The sequence below is a fragment of the Dama dama genome, chromosome 6 (assembly GCF_033118175.1).
Source record: "Dama dama isolate Ldn47 chromosome 6, ASM3311817v1, whole genome shotgun sequence".
Lineage (NCBI taxonomy): Eukaryota > Metazoa > Chordata > Mammalia > Artiodactyla > Cervidae > Dama > Dama dama.
The window spans coordinates 32323858-32348826 of record NC_083686.1 but is presented as its reverse complement, the minus strand read 5'-3'; the positions used below and the strand labels follow the sequence as shown (position 1 = coordinate 32348826).

At 36.9% G+C, this 24969-nt stretch overlaps 1 protein-coding gene across 1 annotated transcript in view; it reads right to left on the bottom strand.

Moving 5' to 3' along the window:
• Positions 1-24969, bottom strand: part of TMPRSS11F (transmembrane serine protease 11F) — a 103814-nt gene that overhangs the window by 26184 nt on the left and 52661 nt on the right. The window contains exons 3-4 of the mRNA XM_061145579.1: positions 14726-14877; positions 11084-11202 (exon numbers count right to left, since the gene is read on the bottom strand). Coding sequence (XP_061001562.1) covers positions 11084-11202; positions 14726-14877 — 271 coding nt within the window. The remainder of the gene's footprint in view (positions 1-11083; positions 11203-14725; positions 14878-24969) is intronic.

Here is a 24969-nt window from a genome sequence, read left to right as displayed (position 1 = left end):
AAGCTGAGTGTCGAAGAATTGATGCTTTTGACCTGTGGTGTTGGAGAAGACTCTTGAGAGTCCCTTGGACTGCAAGGAGATCCAACCAGTCCATCAGGAGATCAGTCCTGAGTGTTCATTGGAAGGACTGATGCTGAAGCTGAAATGCCAATGCTTTGGCCACCTGATACGAAGAGCTGACTCATTTGAAAAGACGCTCATGCTGGTAAAGATTGAGGAGGAGAAGGGGGCGACAGAGGATGAGATGGTTGGATGGCATCACCGACTCAATAGGCATGAGTTTGAGTAAACTCTTGGAGTTGGTGATGGACAGGGAGGCCTGGTGTGCTGCAGTCCATGGGCTTGCAAAGAGTTGGACACGACTGAGTGACTGAACTGAACTGAACTGAAGCCACCCCAGCATCTTGCACATGAGTCTATTGTAGCAACTATCACACTTTACAATTGTCTTTCCCACTCTGGACTGTATGTTCAATATTTGACACAATGCCTGGTCCACAGTAAACGCTCAATGTATGTTTGATGGATTAAATAAATGAATGAATAAATGAGAAAATGAATGAAAGGCCAAGAATACCATAAAGGAGAGAAGATAATAACATGGTTGTTTTTCTTTATCTGCAAATCATGTTGCCAAGGGTAGTAGAACTCTATGGGAATCTAAAGCAAGGAGCCAGGAGACCCCAGTAGTGACCCCCACCCCCTTCATAAGTGGTCATTCCAGGGGTTTGGAACAGCTCTGACTTATGTCACTTATGATTCACTAAGCTTTTCAGAACACATTTCATTTTCTTTTCTCAAGGAACAAGGAGAAATGTGATGTTACGAACTCTGCATGCGTGCGTGCATGCTCAGTCATGTCTGACTCTTTTGTGACCTTATGGATCATAGCCTATGCTCATCTGTCCATGGACTTCCCCAGGCAAGAATCCTGGAGTGAGTAGCCATTCCCTTCTTCAGGGGATCTTCCTGACCCAGGGATCAAACCCATATCTCCTGCATCCTGCTTTGGCAGGCAGATTCTTTACCACTGAGTTACCTGGGAAGCCCTTAAGATCTTTAGCACTTTAATATAAATGGCCTCTGAAATTCTGAACTGTGTACATAATGGCACTGTAGGAATGGATCAGGATTCTGTCATATCAGATTGTAAGAAATTACTAAGAATCTATTTGAACTAAAATGTGATGTTAATAAGATCATGGTCCCTTGAGGAGTCAATCTCTATTTAAAAAATGAGTAGATTCTGGTATAGTACACTATTGGTGTAACCACTAATAATAACTTACATGTATTAAGTCCATACTACATGGTAGGTGTTGGACCAACTCAGTCAACTTCATACAGCCTTATGAGGAGAGTATTTTCTCTATTCTCATCAGTCTCATTTTATAGGACAAAAAACTGAAGCTCAAGACACTTAATTGTCCCAGGTGGCATTGGAAGTGGTTGTTCTGCCATGTGAGCCCAGGATATCTGGCTCAAGATCTTGTATTCTTAAGCATTAGGTGACATTGACAACCCCAAGTTACTTATATGCCTGATGACAGACTTTCAGGTTGGTGGGGGGAGAGGTTTGGGGACAAGAAGCCCTTAAAGAAGTCCTCAAAGCATCTTTTATTTTCTGAATCTAAACCTAATAAAAGATAATCTCCTAGGAATTAGCTTCTTTTCTGCTTCTAGTTTAACAGGGCTAAGGGAACCACTTCTTTTTGGACACTTAATCATTGTTGTAACCAATTTCTGGAGAAGTTAAATCTATGTTTATATTTATCTACTGGGAGCTCAGTATATATAAGTAAATTATATATTTAGTCCAAATTACAAAAAATTAATTGTATCCTTCTTTTTTTAATGGTCTAAACCTAAGAATGGTTTGGCTTGGAAACTAACAGAGATCATTCTGTCGTTTTTGAGATTGCATCCAAGCACTGCATTTTGACCTCTTTTATTGACTATGATGACTACTCCATTTCTTCTAAGGGATTCTTGCCCACAGTAGTATATATAATGGTCATCTGAGTTAAATTCACCCAGTCCAGTCCATTTGAGTTTCCTGATCCCTAAAATGTCAACGTTCACTCTGGCCATCTCCTGTTTGACCACTTACAATTTGCTTTAATTCATGGACCTAACATTCCAGGTTCCTGTGCAAGATTGCTCTTTATAGCATCAGACCTTGTGTCCATCACCAGTCACATCCACAAGTAAATGATCTCTGTTTGTTTTCAGGGCAAACCATTCAATATCAGGGTAATACAAGTCTATGCCCAGACCAGTAATGTTGCAGAAGCTGAAGCTGAATGGTTCTATGAAGACCTACAAGACCTTTTAGAACTAATAACCCAAAGAAGATATCCTTTTCATTATAGGGGACTGGAATGCAAAGTAGGAAGTCAAGAAACACCTGGAGTAACAGACAAATTTGGCCTTGGAGTACAAAATGAAACAGATCAAAGGCTAACAGAGTTTTGCCAAGAGAACACACTGGTCATAGCAAACACCCTCTTCCAACAACACAAGAGAAGACTCTTCTACACATGGACTTCACCAGATTGCCGACACCAAAATCAAATTGATTATATTCTTTGCAGTCAAAGATGTAGATGCTCTATACAGTCAACAAAACAAGACCTGGAGCTGACTGTTGCTCAGATCATGAACTTCTTATTTCCAAATTCAGACTTAAATTGAAGAAAGTATGGAAAACCACTAGACCATTGAGGGATGACCTAAGTCAAATCCCTTATGACTATACAGTGGAAGTGAGAAATAGATTTAAGGGACTAGATCTGATAGACAGAGTGCCTGATGAACTATGGACGGAGGTTCATGACATTGTACAGGAGACAGGGATCAAGAACATCCCCAAGAAAAAGAAATTCAAAAAAGCAAAATGGTTGTCTGAGGAGGCCTTACAAAAAACTGTGAAAAGAAGAGAAGCAAAAAACAAAGGAGAAAAGGAAAGATATTCCCATTTGAATGCAGAGTTCCAAAGAATAGCAAGGAGAGATCAGAAAGACTTCCTTAGTGGTCAGTGCAAAGAAATAGAGGAAAACAACAGAATGGGAAAGACTAGAGATCTCGTCAAGAAAATCAGAGATACCAAGGGAATGTTTCATGCAAAGATGGGCAAAATAAAGGACAGAAAAGGTATGGACCTAACAGAACCAAAAGATATTAAGAAGAGGTGGCAAGAATACACAGAAGAACTGTACAAAAAAGATCTTCATGACCCAGATAATCACGATGGTGTGATCACTCACTGAGAGCCAGGTATCCTGGGATGTGAAGTCAACATCAAAGGAAGCATCACTATGAACAAAGCTAGGGGAGGCGATGGGCTTCCTGTTGAGCTATTTCAAATCCTAAAAGATGATGCAGTGAAAGTGCTGCACTCAATATGCCAGCAAATTTGGAAAACTCAGCAGTGGCCACAGGACTGGAAAAGGTCAGTTTTCATTCCAATCCCAAAGAAAGACAATGCCAAAGAATGCTCAAACTACTGCACAATTGTACTCATCTTACACGCTAGTAAAGTAATGCTCAAAATTCTCCAAGCCAGACTTCAACAATATGTGACCGTGAACTTCAGATGTTCAAGCTGGTTTTAGAAAAGGTAGAGGAACCAGAGATCAAATTGCCAGCATCTGCTGGATCATCAAAAAGCAAGGGAGTTCCAGAAAAATCTCTACTTCTGCTTTATTGACTATACCAAAGCCTTTGACTGTATGGATTACCACAAACTGTGGAAAATTCTGAAAGAGACGGGAATACCCTACCACCTGACCTGCCTCTTGTAAAATCTGTATGCAAGTCAGGAAGAAATAGTTAGAATGGGACATGGAACAATAGACTGGTTACAAATAGGAAAAGCAGTACCTCAAGGCTGTTTATTGTCACCCTGCTTATTTAACTTATATGCAGAGTACATCATGAGAAATGCTGGGCTGGAGGAAGCACAAGCTGGAATCAAGATTGCCGGGAGATATATCAATAACCTCAGATATGCAGATGACACCACCCTTATGGCAGAAAGTCAAGAAGAACTAAAGAGCTGCTTGATGAAAGTGAAAGAGGAGAGTGAAAAAGTTGGCTTAACGTTCAACATTTAGAAAACTAAGATCATGGCATCCGGTCCCATCACTTCATGGCAAATAGACAGGGAAACAGTGGAAACAGTGGCAGACTTTATTTTTTTGGGCTCCAAAATCACTGCAGATGGTGACTGCAGCCATGAAATTAAAAGACACTTTCTCCTTGGAAAGAAAGTTATGACCAACCTAGACTGCATATTAAAAAGCAGAGATATTACTTTGCCAATGAAGGTCCACCTAGTCAAGGCTACGGTTTTTCCAGTGGTCATGTATGGATGTGAGAGTTGGACTATAAAGAAAGCTGAGCACTGAGGAGTTGATTCTTTTGAACTGTGGTGTTGGAGAAGGCTCTTGAGAGCCCTCTGGACTGCAAGGAGATCCAACCAGTCCATCCTAAAAGAGATCAGTCCTGAGTGTTCATTGGAAGGACTGATGTTGAAGCTGAAACTCCAATACTTTGTCCACCTGATTTGAAGAGCTGACTCACTGGAAAAGACGCTGGTGCTGGGAAAGATTGAGGGCAGGAGGAGAAGGGTGTGACAGAGGATGAGATGGTTGGATGGCATCACTGACTCAGTGGACATGATTTTGGGTAAACTCTGGGAGTTGGTGATGGACATGGAGGCCTGTTGAGCTGCAGTCTATGGGGTTGCAAAGAGTTGGACACTACTGAGCGACTGAACTGAACTGAAACCTAAGAATAGATTACTAGAGGCTACAGATATGCAGATGACACCACCCTTACGGCAGAGAGTGAAGAGGAACTAAAAAACCTTTTGATGAATGTGGAAGAGGAGAGTGAAAAAGTTGGCTTAAAGCTTAACATTCAGAAAACTAAGGTCATGGCATCCGGTCCCATCACCTCATGGGAAATAGATGGGGAGACAGTGGAAACAGTGTCAGACTTTATTTTTGGGGGCTCCAAAATCACTGTGGATGGTGACTGCAGCCATGAAATTAAAAGATGCTTACTCCTTGGAAGGAAAGTTATGACCAACCTAGATAGCATATTGAAAAGCAGAGACATTACTTTGCCAACAAAGTTCCATCTGGTCAAGGCTCTGGTTTTTCCAGTGGTCAGGTATGAATGTGAGTTGGACTGTAAAGAAAGCTGAGCACCGAAAAATTGATGCTTTTGACCTGTGGTGTTGGAGAAGACTCTTGAGAGTCCCTTGGACAGCAAGGAGATCCAACCAGTCCATCCTAAAGGATATCAGTCCTGGGTGTTCATTGGAAGGACTGATACTGAAGCAGAAACTCCAATACTTTGGTCACCCCATGCGAAGTGTTGACTCATTGGAAAAGACCCTGATGCTGGGAGGGATTGGGGGCAGGAGGAGGAGGGGACGACAGAGGATGAGATGGCTGGATGGCATCACCGACTTGATGGGCATGAGTTTGAGTAAACTCCGGGAGTTGGTGATGGACAGAGAGGCCTGGCATGCTGCGATTCATGGGGTCGCAAAGAGTCAGACACAACTGAGCGACTGAACTGAACTGAACTCGGTTTTAAACAAGATAATGACTAAGCCCATTTGTTGTGGTTCAGTCGCTAAGCCATATCTGACTCTTTGCTATCCTATGGAGTACAGTAGGCTAGGCTTCCCTGTCCTTTACTGTCTCCAGCAGATTGCTCAAATTCATGTCCATTGAGTTGATGATGTTATCCAACCATCTCATTTTCTGTTGTCCCCTTCTCCTCCTGCCCTTAATCTGGTAAAATGATTTTCCTTAAAAATCATTTCCAAAATGATTCCAAAAAAAACATTTTCCTTAAAATCAGACACAAACTGTAGTCCTTAGTGTGAAGTCCAGGATCAAAGTCAAAATAGCATAATTGAAAAAATATGTGTGGCTCTGACTAAAAGTACACCCCGTAACTAAAAGTTGCTGTCTTTGGCAAGCTTGAGCTTGTGCCTTCCCTCTGGCTGGGAACTGCATGCAGATTAGGTCCTTATGGAAGATTAGTAGTTATTGGTGAGAACTAGGAAATCCCTTTCTGGGTCCACCCACGAAAGTAATCAGACAAGTTCTGCAGATACCCTGCTTCTTTCAGGGGAAAAGCTACCTGCAGGGGACAAACACACACACACAAAACAACCAAACAAAAAAAGCACTCCCCTCCCAATCCACACCAGACTGCTTTCCTCTGCAAGGAAGCTTTCTGCTAACTCAAAGAGATTTTTACTTCCTTGGAACCCCTAAAATACTGATTGTTTGAGTCATATATTTGACTATTATATTGTGCAATGTGGCAGCTCTAGTATTGTCATTTCAATCTTGTAAGCTCTTATATGTCATATCTTTGCTATGTAAATTTTCTATTATTGTCCATGTCTAAACTTCCACATATAAACAATATTATACACTCCAAATAAGGAAAGAACTGTACTATGTAGACCTTGGCATTTTTCATAGTCTTGCACAAAGGAGGTACACAATAACATTTTCATAAATTCATTGATTCCCCAGCTATGGTTAATCTTAATCAATGGTATGAAGAAAAAAAAAAATGCTGGCTTTTGCAGTGCTTCAAGACTCTTTCATTATATCCCATTGTTTCCTTTTTTTTTTCTCATTTATTTGTTCATTCAGAACAATTGGCTAGAGTATCCTATATTTCAGGTACTGTGACAATACTGGATAAAGAGTAGGAACAAAGAGCTGTGGCCCCGGGGCTCATAGAATAGAGAGATAGCCAGTAATAAATAAATAGTTAAGTACAAAGGCAGGAATGTGCTGGTGGTCCAGAGGTTAGAACTGCACACTCTCACTGCTGAGGGCCTATGTTCAATCCTCATCAGAGAATTAAAATGCCACAAGCTGTGGAGAGGCCCCCCAAAAAGGTAACTGAAACAGTGAGGTAATACAGCATAATGGCTGAGGGTCTATAATTACCTCCTGAAAGGCAACGTGATACATGGAGGATACATGAAGGATCAGAAGGATCAGAAGAAGTAAGCAACAGAAAGAGTAGGCTGAGGGGGCAGTTCCAGATAGAAGGAAAAAAATGTGTAGGTAATCTCAAAGAATTGATGCTGTTGAACTGTCATGTTGCAGAAGACTTTTGAGAGTCCCTTGGACAGCAAGGAGATCCAACCAGTCTATCCTAGAGGAAATCAGTCCTGAATATTCATTGGAAGGACTGATGCTGAAGCTGAAACTCCAATACTTGGGCCACCTGATACAAAGAACTGACTCATTTGAAAAGATCTTGATGCTGGGAATGATTGAAGGCAGGAGGAAAAGGGCATGACAGAGAATGAGATGGTTGGATGACATCACTGACTCAATGGACATGAGTTTGAGTAAGCTCCGGGAGTTGGTGATGAACACGGAAGCCTGGTGTACTGCAGTCCATGGGGTCACAAAGAGTCGGACATGACTGAGTGACTGAACTGAACTGAATCTCAAAGAAGACCATTATGGTCAGAGAATAGTGAGCAAAGAGGAGAACATAAAAGTTGGAAGAATAGCCAGAGCCTCTGGGAACTAGACGCCAGCAACTTTCCTCCTCCCAGTGTGACAACAAAATAATGTCTCCAGGAATTGCAAAATATCTTTAGGGAAACAAAAGTGCCCATAATTGGAAATCACTGGACCAGACTGTGGATCAAGGCAACTCAACCACAAAAGGAGTCTCTCTGCTCTAAAAGCTCCAGGAGAGACTTAGCACTTGGAAATACCACATGCGAAAAAGGAGACAGAGTGAAAAGAGGTTATAAAAGCTCGTCACATTTCTATACACTGGTAAAAACCAGTTTCAAAGAATTCATTTTGAAAAGATATCCATTAACAATGACCCAAAACAAACAAACCCCATATACACAAAAAACCAAACAACAACAAAACAATCATCTAGGATTAAATTTAACTAAGATATACCAGACATTTAAGAAAATTATTTTAAAGCTCTACTGAAATATAGCAAATACGTATAAATAAATCGTGTCATTTATTTCTCTAGATTTCTAGATTTGAAGCACACTAAATCAAAATCCCAATATGAGGGGATGTGAGAGTGTGTGTGTGTGTTTACTTGGTATGGGAAATAAAAAGGACAAGGAAAACTACAGTATACCTGAAGGAGATAATGATAAATCCAAGTATATGGGTTGAGTGTTGGCCCCCTAAAAATACATTTGACTCTGGGAACATGTAAATGTGCCCTTACTTGGCAGAGTCTTTGCAGATGTGATTAAGGATATCAAGATGAGACCATTGTGTAGACATCATCCAGGAACACTTTGAATCCAATGATAAGTATCCTTATCAGAGTAGACAAAGAAACCCAGAGAAGGCCAGGTGAAGATGGAGACAGAGATCAAGTTCATGTAGTCACGTGACAAGGAATGCCTGAGGCTACCAGAAGTTGGAAGAGGCAAAGAGGAACTCTTCTCTAGAGACTTCCAAGGCTGCTGACATCTTGATTTTAAGATTTCTGGTCTCCATAACTGTGAGAGAATAAATTTCTGTTGTTTCAAGTCACTAGTTTTTTTGTAATTTGCTACAGCAGTCCTAGGAAATTAATACAACATGTATCAACACATTGTCAAACTGTAGAGGTTAAAGTACCATGGTATTGACCAAATGAAAACCAAGCTGATGGATGGAACAGATTAGAGATCCCAGCAACATTCCACATCATATGTGGAAACCTGAATTGTGGTGGAAATGACACGGCAGATCAACCAGAAAAGGACTGACTATTCAATCAGTGGTGCTAAAACAACTGTTTACTCACATGGTGGAAAGAACAAAATTAAATCCCTAAGTCAACCATACTACAACTGCTACTAGCCATGCAATATCCAAGACAGGGAAGCAAACTAGGTGTTCGTTGATGAATAAATGGTAAAGAAGATGTGGCGTATACATGCAATGGTATATTATTCAGCCATAAACAAGAATGAAATCTTGCCATTTTTGACAATTTACTGATGGACCTTGAAGGCTTTATGCTAAACGAAGTAGGTCAGACAGAGGAAGATAAATACCATATGATCTCACTGATATAGAATCTAAACAAACAAGCAAAAAATACAAATTCATATCTAGAGAACAAATTGGTGGTTATCAGAAGTGAGAGATGAAAGTTAGACAAAATGGTCTGAGGTGGTCAAAAGGTGCAAACTTCCAGTTATAAAATAAATAAGTTCTTTGGGATATAATGTATAACATGGTGACTATATCTACTAAGACTTCATTGTATATTTGAAAGTTGCTAAGAGAATAAATCTTAAAAGTCCTCATCATAAGAAGAAAAATTATTACTACCTGTGGTGTTGCATGTTAACTACACTTATGGTGGTGGTCCTTCTCAATTTATACAAATATCAACCATTATGTTGCACATCTGAAACTAACATAATGTTATACATCAATTATATTTCAATTAAAAATAAAAAATATAAATAAAGTCACCTACCAATAAAATTTAAAAAGAACTGTGGCAACAAAATTGTCAAAACACTGTCCTATTTAAATGCAAAACCATATTTAAATAGGTACGAAAAATAAACCAGTGTTGGTTTTCAACATTTAGAATGGATCTACATATAATCGAGCTATTTAAGAATAAATAGCCAAATAGAATGCAAATACTTTCCTATGTTGTTAACAATGAAGAGAAAGGAGAGTGCAATTAAGAGTGGGAGTGCTAAAGTCCTCCTCCTTTAATTAAGAGAAAATGTCTGTCTTACATATGGTAATGTATGTGTTTCAATGCTATTCTCTCAAATCATCCCAACCTGTCCTTCTCCCACTGTGTCCACAAGTCTGTTCTTTATGTCTATGTCTCCTTTGCTGCCCTGCACATAAGATCGTTGGGACTATCTTTCCAGATTCCATATATATGAATTAATATATGATACTTGTCTTTCTATTTCTGACTTACTTCACTAAGTATAATAGGCTCTAGTTTCATCCACTACATTAGAACTGACTCAAATGTGTTCTTTTTTATAGCTGAGTAATATTCCATTGTGTATATGTACTACAACTTCCTTATCCATTAATCTGCCAGAGGGATGGGGTAGGTGGGGAGTTTCGAGGGGGATTCAGGATGGAGGGTCACATGTATGCCAATGGTTGATTCAAGTTGATGTGTGGCAGAAGCCATCACAATATTGTAATGTAATTATCTTCTAATTTAAATAAATAAGGAAATAAAAAAGAGAGATAGTATCTATAGCTAATCATAAAAACCATACTAATTAAGTTCCCTTTCTATAGACCCCTTACTTCCTTGTTAGAATAACTCTCATGACCTTAAATTATACTCTAGTCTAATGCTGTGGGTTTTACTAAAGAAATCTATAGTCTCCAAAGACATGTTTTTTATTAAACAAAAATAGACTCTTTTATTTGACTTTCTGCTATCACAGGCAAGGATTTTGCTTGCCTAATATACCTTAAAAAATTAGAAATGCCTCAATAATTGCCTAGGTTTTCAAGGAAAACCAAAATAATTGAGAGACATAACTAAATTTGAGATTCATAAGAATCATAGGCACACAGTCTTGTATGTGACCCTTTATGTGTTTCAAAAGCAAAATCACAAAATGATGAGGCAAAGCATCACAATCCGATATTCTTATGTTGAAAGAAAGTTTGAAAGTTTGAAAGAAAAGTTTAAGGAAAATGAACCAAGAAATAAAATCAAAAGAGTTTAAAAACTGATCTGTTTTTAACAGAGAAATTTAAATTTAAACATAGCTTAAACTGAGAATACCTGGTTCAACCAACAATCTCCTCAGATGTTAGTTGCCTATTCTAATCTACATGTGTTTAATGGCATATGACATTATTCTAAATATTTTACATACATTAAGTTATTTAATCCTCACAACCGTATGACCTACTATATTATCCTCATTTTATAGAAGAAGAAATTGAGCCATGGAGCAATCATGTTCCTGCAATAATCACATTCAATGTCAGGCAAAGAAACATTCATAAACCTTCAAAATTTCTATTGGGCTTACCATTCTCTCAATCTGATGACTCTTTTCTATAAACTGTTTTGAGGTTCTCATTCCATAACATTCTCTGTATTTTATATTTGTAGCTTTAAAAGAGGCAAGATAGTAGAACGACTTATCACCTGAAAGGTAAAAATAAACAGAAAATCTACGCTTAGACATGATCAATTGCTTGTCCCCTTCCCCCAGGAAATAGATTTATAATAACACAGCTTATTTCTTCTCAGCATTATACAATTAGTCGTAGTCATTTTAAAAAATATTGTGTAATTTTTATCATTGCATCCAGCTAAAATAGAGTGTACTTTCAGAACACACATTTATAGTGTCTATGTGTATAAAATTTTTCACACAATTAGATATGCAACATACAATTGCTGACAGTTATATAATAAAAATTACCATTTTCCTTAAAGAATTGTAATATAGGTATATTATAACTAAGCTGTATTATGAAGCTATATTGAATGAGTGATCACTTTTTTCTACACTACTGACAAGCTTACTTAAATACAAACCAATATTTTTAATGATAACACTATATGCAAGACAGAAAAAGAGACACAGATATATAGAGCAGACTCTTGGACTCTATGGGAGAAGGTGAGGTTGGGATGATCTGAGAGAACAGCATCAAAACATGTATATTATCAAGTGTGAAACAGATTGCCAGTCCAGGTTGGATGCATGAGACAAGTGCTTGGGGCTGGTGCACTGGGATGACCCAGAGGGATGGGATGGGGAGGGAGGTGGGAGAGGGGTACAGGATGGGGAACACATGTAAATCCATGGTTGATTTATGTCAAAGTATGGCAAAAACCACTACAATATTGTAAAGTAATTAGCCTCCAACTAATAAAAATAAATGAAAAAAAAATACAAACCAATATTTAAAATTTGCACTTTCTTCTTGCCCATGCAGGCATCAATTCTCCGTTGTCAAGGGCAAAACAGTTGTTATATCTAACGCCATGTTCTTTTGGTCTTTTTCAAAAATCATCTTGATTTCTTAGCAGACTTAATCATATTCCTTGAAAGCTTGTCTTTGGCTTTATGAAGCCACTGCTCTTGGCCTCTCACCAGTTACTTTGGAGAACTCTCTAGTTCTGTCCTTTGTGTAGTGGCCAAGTCATATTTGACTCTTGGGCAACCCAGCAGACTGTAGCCCTCCAGGCTCCTCTGTCCGGGGTTATCCAGGCAAGAATACTAGAGTTGGTACCATTTCCTTCTTCAAGGGATCATCCTGATCCAGGGATTGTTACCATTTCCTTCTTCAAGGAATCTTCCTGATCCAGGGATTGAACCCATGTCTCTTGCATTGGCAAGCAGATTCTTTACCCCTGAGCCACCAGGGAAGCCCACTTCTATCCTTAACCAGGATCATTTACCTCTTTTTAGATTCAGACCTTGCTTCGTATCCTCTGTTTTCTTTCTTCTGAACAGCTTACTCGTCCATACATTCACACAAAGCATGGTTTAATTCTCATTTGCAATATACCATTTTTCAGTCTTAAGATCTATGAATGCAACTTATTAATATCTTCTGAATTCCTTATCCCACCCAGAAGAGTTATATCCTTAATTCACTTCCTCATCAACCACCTAGCTAATGTCTATCCAAAACAAAATGACCTTTTTATTAAAAAAGTACTCTGTCTAGATTCTCTATCTTAAATTCTGTCATTACAATCTACTTCAAGACCCAGACTGGAAATTTTAAAGTAAATTTTGATCTCTTCCTATTAATCAACTGATTCTGAAAATTTTATCTCCTAAATTTTAAAACTTCATCATGTTTTCACAAATTCTATTGTCATTAATGCTCTAGTCCATTCCCTCATCATTTATTTTTGGAAAATGTAACAGCTTTCCAACTAGTACCCTGCCTCATGTTCTGTTTTCCTCAGTTCTATTCCCCGCACAGCAGCAGAAAAATCATTTTAAATTGCAAATTTGACAATATCACTTCTCCAATTAAAACACCTTTATTTTTCTCCATTGCCAATTGGGAAGGAGTCACAGCACTTTACTATGATCTACAAAGGTTTTCCTTGACGTAGGTCCTGCCTACCTCTTGAGCATATTTTTTTGCCACATTCCCTTAATAATTTCTATTGAAAATATAACAGACTGCTTATATTTGTCTGCATTCATCACACAGTCTTCTTAAAATTTTTCTTACATTATCCTTTTCACCTTTTTATTGACCACTCCACTGAAGTGCAGGAGCTTCAGCTTCAGCATCAATTTTTCCAATGAATAGTCAGGGTTGATTTCCTCTAGGATTGACTGGTTGGATGTCCTTGCAGTCCACGGACTTACTGTTGTATTAATTTCCTATTGCTGTTGTGACCAGTGACCACCAATTTAGGTCAAAAGTCTGAAATGAGTTTCACAGGGCTCAAATTAAGACCTGTTTGTATGTCTGTTTGTTTTTTGGGGGGAACTAAGGGGTGAATCTTTTTCCTTGCCTTCTTTGGCTCCTAGAGGGATCCTCATTCCTTGGCCTGTGGTTATATAGCACATTGTTTTCCTCTCTCCCTGCTTCTATTGTCACATAGCCTTCCTTCTTTGGGCTTTTTGCCTGTCCTTTATAAAGATACTAGGATTACATTTAGGGACCATCCAGAAAATCCAGAATAATGGCTCTTCAAAATCCTTGAAGCAATCACATCTGGAAAGTCCCTTTTGCCGCATGAGGTAACAAACATCAGTCACAAAGTTTAAGAGGCAGATGTATTGGGGTGTGGGGATATTATTCAGCCTAACTCAACTTCTATGATATTTTTAAAATACTTTTTCCCCATTATTTGTATTATTCCTTTACTTTTTTATTTCTTGAACACATGAAATATTGAAGATGAACTGCATTTTAAACACAAGAGATATTAACAAGAAAGACATAGAGGTTAATGTAGTTTATTTTTTTATTATATGAGTTTAAGAAATGAATATATCAATCCCCCAATAAAGTAGGTAAGCAGGTGAGCTGAGCACATTGGACAATACTTCATCCCTACTTGGGAATTCTTTCAAATATGGTTTTATTGTTATGGGTCATACAATTCTGTAAAATTTTTGGCAAAGTCTCAATCATATATGATTATAAAGACAAAGGTAAATGACTTTGGTTGATTGTCATTTCTAAATGTGGTACTGACTATTTTTTCGCCTAAGGTAGAATAATTCTGAATTTTTCTTCTTCCTTCAGTCATTAAACAATGTCTTTTTTCTTTCAAAGATAATGTTTAATCTTTAGCCCTTTAAAGATATTTTTCATGTAATTTTCTCATATTATTAGTTTTTCTTAGAGCACCTCATTAACATATTGATTTTGAAAAATATGTATATTAAACTCAACACATGATGTGATTTGTCTTTATTCTAAAGATAATGTTTTCATTCTTTTTTAAAAAAGTATGTATTTGTTTTTCTCTGTGTAATAATGTGAATATATTGCAAGCATCACTGACTGGAAATATGAAACAGAGGACTCAATATTGGGGCAAACTATAATTTAACATCAGTAAAAGAATAGTAATTAAAATGCTAATAGCATGCAAATAGAATTTTTATATGACTGAGAATTTCAAGATATTAAGCCATGGAGCACTGAGGCAATAGAAATGTGACCTGTATACTTACCCTCAACAACAAAATGAGTAACAATACCAATGGCAATTCCTATGATCGCTATGATTGCCAGTGTGAAAAGAGATAGGCTTATAGGGCCCCTGCATTGCTGTCTTCTTTGATGTTCAACTTGTGGGTAATCAGCTTGTGAACATTCAAGTGGTCTGTGATAATGGAAAGAAAAACAGTAAGGTAAAAAAAAAAATTGTAGTACAGTTTTATTCCAAGTCCATGTGTAATATAACTGTGAAAATAGTTTCTAGTGCTAATTCACAATGAGATACTTAGATTTTGATAGGAACACAAGATTTTGTTTACCTTCCCCCAGCACGTCAACCCCAGTATGTTTTAATTAAAGCTCTACTGATGTTGACATCGAAGGGAGGGCATCTCCCCTCTACATTTTGTCAAACATATTGGCAATTTGAAATTTGGGTGGTGAAGTACAAAGGCTCATGTAATAAAAAAGATAATTTATAGATAACATTTTAATATTTTAAAAAGAAACTTTTAGCAATAAAGTTGTGTAATAATCTCACTGGTATCTCTTGATTAAAAATAAGGTTTTAATTTGTATACTTTTCAATGACCTTGAACTTTTTGTTAATTGCTTATTTTAAAAGTAACAACACAATGGAGAAAAGATAGTCTCTTCAATAAGTGGTGCTGGGAAAACTGGACAACCATGTATAAAAGAATGAAATTAGAACGCTTCCTAACACCATACACAAAGATAAACTTGAAATGGATTAAAGACATAAATAGAAGACCAGAAACTATAAAACTTTTAGAGGAAAATATAGACAGAACACCCTTTGACTTAAATCAGGGCAAGATCTTCTATGACTCACCTCCTAGAGTAATGAAAATAAAAACAAAAATAAACAAACAGGGAAAATTAAACTTAAAACCTTTTGTACAGTAAAGGAAAGCATAAATAAGATGAAAATACAGCCCTCAGAATGGGAGAAAATAATTGTAAATGAAGCAATTGACAAAATATACAAGCAGTACATACAACTCAATATCAGAAAAAAAAAAAAAAGGCAGTCCAATCAAAATGTGGGAAGAAGACTTAAACAGACATTTCTCCAAAGAACTCATCCAGATAGCTAATAAACAGATGAAAAGATGCATAACACCACTAATTATTAGAGAAATGCAAATCAAAACTACAATGAGGTACCATCTCACACTGGTAGGAATGGCCATCACCAAATATTACAAACAATAAATGCTGGAGAGAGTATAGATAAAAGGAAACCCTCTTGCACTGTTGGTGGGAATATAAATTTATATAGCCACTCTTGAGAATAGTATGAAGATCCCTTAAAAGAAAACCAGGAATAAAACTACCATATGATCTAGCAATCCCACTACTAGGCATATACCCTGAAGAAACCAAAATTTAAAAAGCTACATGTACCCCAGTGTTCAATGCAGCACTATTGACAATAGTCAGGACAAGGAGGAAGCCCCAGATGTTCATCAACAGATGAATGGATGAGAAAATGTGGTACATATAGACAATAGAATATTAAAAGGAAAGAAATTGAGTCAGTTTTAGTAAGGTGGGTGAACCGAGAGCCTGTTATACAGAGTGAAGCAAGCCAGAAAGAGAAAAACAAATATCGTATATTAATGCACGTATATGGAATCTAGAAAAATGATACTGATGAACTTATTTGTAGGGCAGCAACAGAGATGCTGACGTAAACAGACTTGTGGACACAGTGGGGGAAGGAATGGGTGGGATGAATTGAGAGAGTAGCATTGAAACATATACATTACCATATGTAAAATAGCCAGTGGGAATTTGCTCTATTGTTCAGGGAGTTCAATCCCATGCTCTGTGACAACCTAGAGGGATGTGATGGGGCGGGAGGTGGGAGGGAGGTTGAATTGGGAAGACATAGGTATCCCCATGGTTGATTCATGTTGATATACGGCAGAAACCAACAAAACCTTGCAAAGCAATTATCCTCCAATTAAAATAAAGTGTTTTTTTTTAAAGAGTAACAACATTGCTCTTGAAGTCCTGACTACAGTTCTTCCCATTTTTATTACTGAACCACAAATTGCAAGTTATACTTGATAAGATTTCAGTCCCTACGAAAACTCTTCATTTCCATTTTACACTTGTTGTTGTTGCTCAGTTGCTAAGTTGTGTCTGACTCTTTGTAACCCCATGGACCACAGCATGCCAGGCCTTGCTTTCCCTCAATATCTCCCAGAGTTTGCTCAAACTCATGACTCTTGAGATGGTGATGCCATCCAACAATCTCATCTTCTGTTGCTCCCTTCTTCTGCCCTCAATCTTTCCCAGCATCTGGGTCTTTTCCAGTGAGTCAGCTCTTTACATCAGGTGGCCAAAGTATTGGAGTGTCAGCTTCAATATCAGTCCTCCAGTGAAAATCCATGGTTGATTTTCTTTAGAATTGACAGGTTTGATCTCCTTACTGTCCAAGGAACTCTTTTGAGTCTTCAGCACCACAATTCAAAAGCATCAATTCTTTGGCCCTCAGCCTTCTTTATGGTCCAACTCTCACATCTGTACATCACTATTGGAAAACCCATAGCTTTGACTATATGGACTTTTGTCAGCAAAGTGATGTCTCTGTTTTTTAATACACTGTCTAAGTTTGTCATAGATTTCCTTCCAAGGAGCAAACGTCTTTTAATTTTGTGGCTGCTGTCAACCTCTGCTTTGGAGCCAAGAAAATAAAATCTGTCACTGCTTCCACATTTCCCCCTTCTATTTGCTATGAAGTGATGGGCCAGATGCCATGATCTTAGTATTTTGAATGTGGAGTTTTAAGCCAGATTTCACTCTCCTCTTTCACCCTCATCAAGTTTTAATTATTGCTACTTGACCTGCATACAGGTTTCTCAGGAAACAGACAAGGTGGTCTGGTATTCCCATCTCTTTAAGAATTATCCACAGTTTGTTGTGATCCACACAGTCAAGGACTTTCCCATAGTCAATGAAGCAGAAGTAGATGTTTTTCTGGAATTCTCTTGCTTTCTCTATGATCCAATGAATGTTGACATTTTGATCTCTGATTCCTCTGCCTATTCTAAATCCAGCTTGCACATTTGGAAGTTCCTAGTTGATGTACTTCTGGAGCTTAGATTGAAGGATTTTGAGCATCATCTTGTTGACATCTGAAGTGAGCACAACTGCGTGGTAGCTTAAATACTCTTTGGCATTTCCCTTCTTTGGGATTGGAATGAAAACTGACATTTTCCAGTCCTATGGCCACTGCTGTTTTCCAAATTTGCTGACACATTGAGTGCAGCAGTTTAACTGCATCATCTTTTAGGATTTGAAATAGCGCAGCTAGAATTCCATCACCTCCACTAGCTTTGTTCATAGTAATGTTTCTTAAGATCCGCTTGGCTTCACACTCCAGGATGTCTGACTCTAGGTGAGTGATCACACCATCACGGCTATATGAGACATTAAGATCTTTTTTGTGTAGTTCTTCTGTGTATTCTTGCCACATCTTAATATCTCCTGCTTCTCTTAGGTCCTTACTGTTTCTGTCCTTCATCATGCCCATCCTTGCATGGAATGTTCTCTTTTTTATCTCAAATTTTCTTGAATAGATTTCTAGTCTTTCATTCTATTTTTTCCATATAATTCTTTACATTGTTCACTTAAGAAGGTTTTTTTTTTATCTCTCTTTGCTGTTCTCCGGTACTCTACATTCAGTTGGGTGTATCTTTTCCTTTCTCCCTTGCCTTTCACTTTTCCTCTTCTCTGAGTATTTGTAAAGCCTTCTCAGAAAATCTCTTTGCCTTCTTACACTTCTTTTTCTTTGCGATGTTTTTGGACACCACTTCCTGTACAGTGCTAAAAACCTCCATCTAGAGTTCTTCAGGCACTCTGTCTACCAGACCTAATCCCTTGAATCTATTCCTCACCTCCACTGTATAATCATAAGGGATTTGATTTAGGTCATACCTGAAGGGCCTAGTGATTTCCCCTACTTTCTTCAATTTAAGTCTGAATTTTGCAATAGGTTCATGATCTGAGCCACAGTTAGCTCCAGGTCTTGTATTTTGCTGAGTATATGGAGCCTCAATCTCTTTGGTTGCAAAGAACATAATCAGTCTGATTTCAGTATTGACCATCTGGAGATGTCCATGTGTAGAGTCGTTTCTTGGGTGGTTGGAAAAGGCTGTTTGCTATGCCCAATTGTCAGGAAGCATTTAACAGGAGCTTCCTGTGTGCTTAATTCCTGAATATTCAGGAATTAAGAGGAGAGGCAAGCCTTTCCCAGGGCTGAGGAATCCAGGCATTTCCTTCATTAGTTTTTCAATATGGTGATAAGTACCCTCTTCCTTCTTATGAACCATACAGTAAAAAGTGATTGTTTACAACTCTCTCTCTTTAATAGGGATCACCTTATGTTTTGTAAGTCTGGAATTTTAATCTTTATCTTTGCTGAGAATAACTACCTTGTAAGACAGTATATGTGCCCACACCATGTTGATTAAAACACTTTGCTCCATCAGAGCTTGGGTCCCCATGTGTTTCTCTCTCTCTCTCTCTCTATATATATATATATATATATATACATATATATATATATATATGTGTGTGTGTGTGTGTGTGTGTGTGTGTGTATCCATTTCTGGCTGATTCCCTGGAGCGTGAAAGCTTGCTGTGTAACCCAGGGAATATTAGCTTCTTTCCTTCTTTCACTTTCTCATCATCTACTCCAGACCACCAGGTTCTGGTCCAATAAAGGACCAACACCCAATGTATTCTCTTGACAAAACTCTTTTAGCTTTTGCCCTGTCTCATTTTGTCTCTTGCCTATCCCAACTAATGTATTCCCTGTCCACCCAAAATACCTTAAGTAATTTAAATTATCTTTCTCCAACTTGAGAACTGGTATTTATTTGCTTTATGTTCTGAATCCCCAAATAAGATTCAATATTTAATATTTTACAAGTGAGATATTTTGGAGCAGTTTTTATGTTTTTAATTTTATCTTACAAATATTTATTTGAACTTAAATCCTTTAAATGAGATGATCTTGAAAACATTCTTGAAATTATTCTAGAGCCCAAGAGGTATAAAGATTTTAAAATATGTATCTAGGATGCTCATATTATAAATGAGGACACAGACATGGAAACAAGTGAACACTATGAACTATGCCAAAAGAAAATTTAGTACAAGAAGAGAAAGCAACCTCTTAGGGTGCTGTGTCAGGGAGTTTTATCAAGAAAGAAACATGATTAAAACTTTGATCAAAGTTGTCCAGGAATAAAAGAGAAGAAAGGAACAGAGGAAAAAATAGTATGTACAAAAAATAAAAACAAAATACACTAGGGAGGTGACATAATATTTTGCAATAATAGTTATACTGGGAAAACACAAACATAAAGTATGAATTTTGCCCTTAAACAATTATTTCTTCCAAAGTACATCCATGATGGCAAGTCTTTCACAGCATTATTGTACTCAAAACAGGACATGGTAAGGCTGGAGGGTTGGACCAGCTCATGAGGAGTCTTATAACCCAAAGTAAAGAGCTTGAAATTGATTCTGTTGAAGGTGAGGTGAGGAACCAATATGTTTTAGTTAGGCTGAGAATTTAGAATAATCACAGAGGTATGAATGAAATTTACAGCTAGAGTGCAGATGGAAAGACCAGTTTAGATATCATTTTGAAGGTCCAGGAGAAAGGGTGATGGCTTGTACTAAGGCTGAGGCAGTAAGTAGGGTGAAGAGAAAATGGATTTTGCTCTAGTCCTTGAGCTTTGTTGATTTCTTAGTTGTGAGACAAGGAAAAGATTAATGGCTCCCTTGTTTCCATGATTGTGTCTCCAGGCAAGATGAGGAAAATTAAATGAAGAGAAAGTGTTTCCAGTGTAGACATAAATGTTGTTAATAATGAGCAGTGTATGTTCCTCATATTTGGTCTCAAGTGGGAAGTATCCATTTTACATCATCTCTTTGACTCATTTTATTTTAATTTTGTCACTAACACCTGTTTGTATTACTCTAATAAAAGTAACTATTAAAGTTGATATCACACAGCCCAGAAATAATAAAAAAAAGTTACTTCTGTCTCCACATAAGTAATATATTCCTTCTCATTCATAACTGAAATCTCCAGCTCCAAAATCTATGACATTAAATATTCTCGATTGTTTAGTTATAGACATTTTGTTTGCTGCAACTTAAAAAAATTATCACTTCCTTTTCCTGTAAGTTTTGTCAGTTTGATTTTAGTACTCAGCCCTTCAGAAAGCAAGAAATGATAAAAATCAAATTTATGGGGATCATGCTATTAATCATGATATTACATCATGATAATTCAATCTTACGAAAGAGAATTTTTATCATGGCCATATTTAATTTTAAAATGAGTTTTGTTTGGTAATCAGCCATTCTCAGTCTGTTACAGCTGGAATATAGACCTTCTGTCTCATGTGGGAGCCTAAATAAGTTTTACCAAATACTCATTTCCGTGTTTTGAAGTAGTGCTGGAGAGAGCATTATGCAGACACCAGATAAATATAAAGGAAGTGGTTTTACCCTAATAGAGAAAAATAAGGTGGTAAAAACCAAACAAAGCATTCAGGAAATTTAAAGAAGTTTATTAGCTAGACTGTTGTGAAATGTTTGTATGAGCATAATATACAAATGCATTCAAGGCACTTTTAAGTGTGCAAAGAACTTTGAGAACTTGGCTATGATAAATTGGATTTTTTCAAAATGTATAACCGGTTCAAACTTTGAAAAAAGATGCTTTATTTTAGTTACATTTAAATTCCCTTTACATTATTCCCATATGTTTATTCTGATTTGTAGATTACAATTATTTCTTCATCGAATGTGATTCAGACAATAAAGAGAACTTTTTACTGTCTTTAACAGTGCCTAGTATTTGATCTGTTTAAAAGAGAATTAAGCCTAAATTAGTCCTTTAAAAGAATGCATTAAAATGAACAAAATACAGGAACTAAAGTCTTTTAGTAACTTAAATAGAAATAAAACTCGAGTGGTTACATAAATGAAGTACGTATGGAAACAGCACTAGAAAAAGTATGACATTCAGCATCAGAAATCTAAGGTTCAAGTCTTTGGTCGTATATTGATCCTTTTGTCTTGAAGCTCTAAGAATCCCTTGTATATCAAATTAGAGTGATAGTATCACCCCCCTCCATTTCAATGTGGTTGTATTTTAAGAAGGTATATTTGAGACATTTCCTAATTCTGAAGAACTTCTGTATGAATAGAAATTGTCAGAAACCAGAAGCTTTTCTGAGAAAAATAATAGATTATTCTAATACTCTGCATCTAATGCTAATAATACCTACATAATTCCTGAAATAAATGTTGCTGCTCTTGGATGAATGAATGAATGATGAATGAAAGAACTGCAGTCTAGGTCCTACATCCAGAAAAATCACTTGCATATAAAAGCCAAACAACTCTAAAATGTGTTATTATCAATACTTACCAAGCAATTATATCACAAACACTATGTTTTAGGCACTAATCATTATTGGATACACAGTAAATAAAATGAAAACACATTATCCTTGTTGTCATAGTGTTTGTAGTCTAGAAGAGAGGAAAGATAAAACTAGTAAGCATAGAGATCCTGAAAAGTTGGGATAAGAGCTTAGAAGAAGTTGAATAAGACATCTGTGGTTGAAAATAAGATTTTATAGATTAGGTTGGGAGAGAGGGAGTACTTGAAAAAAGTAATGGAGTCCTCTGTGTGAAAGTTATATTAATGCTGGGATGAAGTGTGAGGAGAATGTGTAGAATTGTTGCAAGTCTTTCAGGCAGATAGAACATGTGTGAAGAGCTTGCATTAGAAAATAATTTGGGTGTTTGGAATTGGTAATTAAAAACTGTTATGAATAAGAAGTTATAAACCAATGAACATTGCTTGGCTTAAAATGTTGTTAATATTAGTAGCTACATTTTGGTTTCTTTAGCATAAGAAATTTCTTCTGTATTATTACAGACCTATTTGTATTTCTCCTTTGTCTAAGCAAATGCTGCTGTTTCATTCCTATGACTTACAGACCAAGAGAGGTATGTTAAAAAAAGTCAGTCTTACACCTTTCTCTCTGAACAGTCTCACAAATGTTTTGATCAAGAGAGCAAATATAAAACCTATGCCTGTCCCCTCCAAAATGCACCTGTGTAGATTAGAAGTTAAGCCTGAGAGTTATATCCTTTTTTAGAGACAGGTTCTTTGATGATAAGTGCTATAATCATACTTAAATAAACAGGTGAGAAAATTTGCCCCTTCCCAATCACTACTTGCAATGAGCTCTGTAATTAGTATATCAAAAAATAGCTGATAATTGGATATATGACAAATGCTTATTGAGAAGCCTACAGCTAGTTCAGTCTTGAAATTTTAAGTCTGTTTAAGCAATGGAAACAAATGCTTTTCCACAGTTTCCTTTACAGAACTTTTCTTAAAATGGAGACTTTTAAGAAAAATTTGATTGGGGTTCTAACTAGTTTAAATAGCACTGTGCAGAAGTAGGCCACTTTCATTATATATTACATTAAATAACTGGATCTTATGCCTTGCAGTTGATCCTCATTGCTTATCTATTTTACATATAGTAGTTTATATCTTTTAATAATAATATACTCCTAACCTGTCACTCCTTCCTTCTCCCCTTTGGTAGCATAAGTTTTTTTTCTTGTATGTCAAAACAAATAAGCAGATAGGGTTTTTTTATGTTAGGCACACAGGGGCAATTGTCGTATGAGTAAGACATATCCCCGGTTTCTCAAGCCTCAAGGTGCTATGCTGTGCTTAGTCACGAAGTCGTGTCTGACTCTCTGAGATCCCATTGACTATAGTCTTCCAGGCTCCACTGTCCATGGAATTTTCAGGCAAGAATATTGGAGTGAGTTGTCATCTCCTTCTCCAGGGGATCTTCCAGACCCAGGGATCCAACCAACCCATGTCTCCTAAACTGGCAGGCGGATTCTTTACCCCTGAGCTACCATAGAATAAGTTATTCAAAAGTCAGTGGAATACGGAACTACATTTAAAAGTCATAGTATTTTTGACCAGACTAAAGAGCAATGAGCTACAAATAAGTCATGCTAACGAAGATGTGTAAAATAACCTATTCGTGGATTACAAGTCACAAGAGAACGCTCATGATAAGAGAGGTTGCCCCAAGCAAGAGTAAAATATCCTTAACCACCAAACATCACTATCAGATATTCTCTGGGTGACATAATTAAAGAATCAGATAACAAAGGATTACTTTAAAATTTATGTTCAGGATTTATTTTCTGCCTTTTGTCCTTGATACAACTTCAGTCACTAATTTGAGACACTTCATAACATGTGGTTTGGCACAGTACTCTCTGCCCCTTTTTAAACTTAATCCGTTGGTACTTTAGTTTATTCAGTTATAGAACCGAAATTTGAGCGAATTCATTATTTGAACCAGCTTGTTACTGAAATATAAGTATTGGCACTACTGTTTTCATTTCTAGACTTCACAATATAGTTGGTATGTGTGTGCTTATGTGCACATGCATATGTCTGATTTTCTAAGATTATTTCACCAGAGGTATTAATATATTGTTGAATGATTGTGTGTTGGTGTAGCATTGATTGACTACTTCTCAGCTTCTCTGAGGTCATTGTACATATTGCTTTCCAGGGCAATATATATGTGAGACATATATATATATATATATATATATATATATACACACACACACACACACATATATACTTATATTAAAAATGATATATATATGAGACATACTATACATAATATATATATCACATAAGTCATGTTTAATTTTTTTATAATAAGCATACTTCATATCTATGTACTACAGTACTTTATAGATTCAGATGCAAAGCTTCTCGGAAGCTTTGTAAACTTGGGTATTATCAATATCTACTGTCTCTAAACTCCAATTAGATTGAAGGTTTCCCAGTACTTTTTTCTCTCACAGTCTTGCTACGAATATTGAGTTCATGGTAAAGGTCCTAAAACTATTTGTTAATAATAAGATAATTGGTCTATTCATGTTAAATATGTCAGGTGTTCCCAGGCAGAGCTCTGGTAGTACTGAACTTGGAACATACCCTGAGCCACATGACACATGATCTGGTCAGTAGGGTTGTCACGTGCCCTTTTGTTATAATTATTTCAATTCTATTTAAGAACCTTTTATTATGTGCCTAATATATTCTAAACACTGGGTGGGGATACAAAAATTT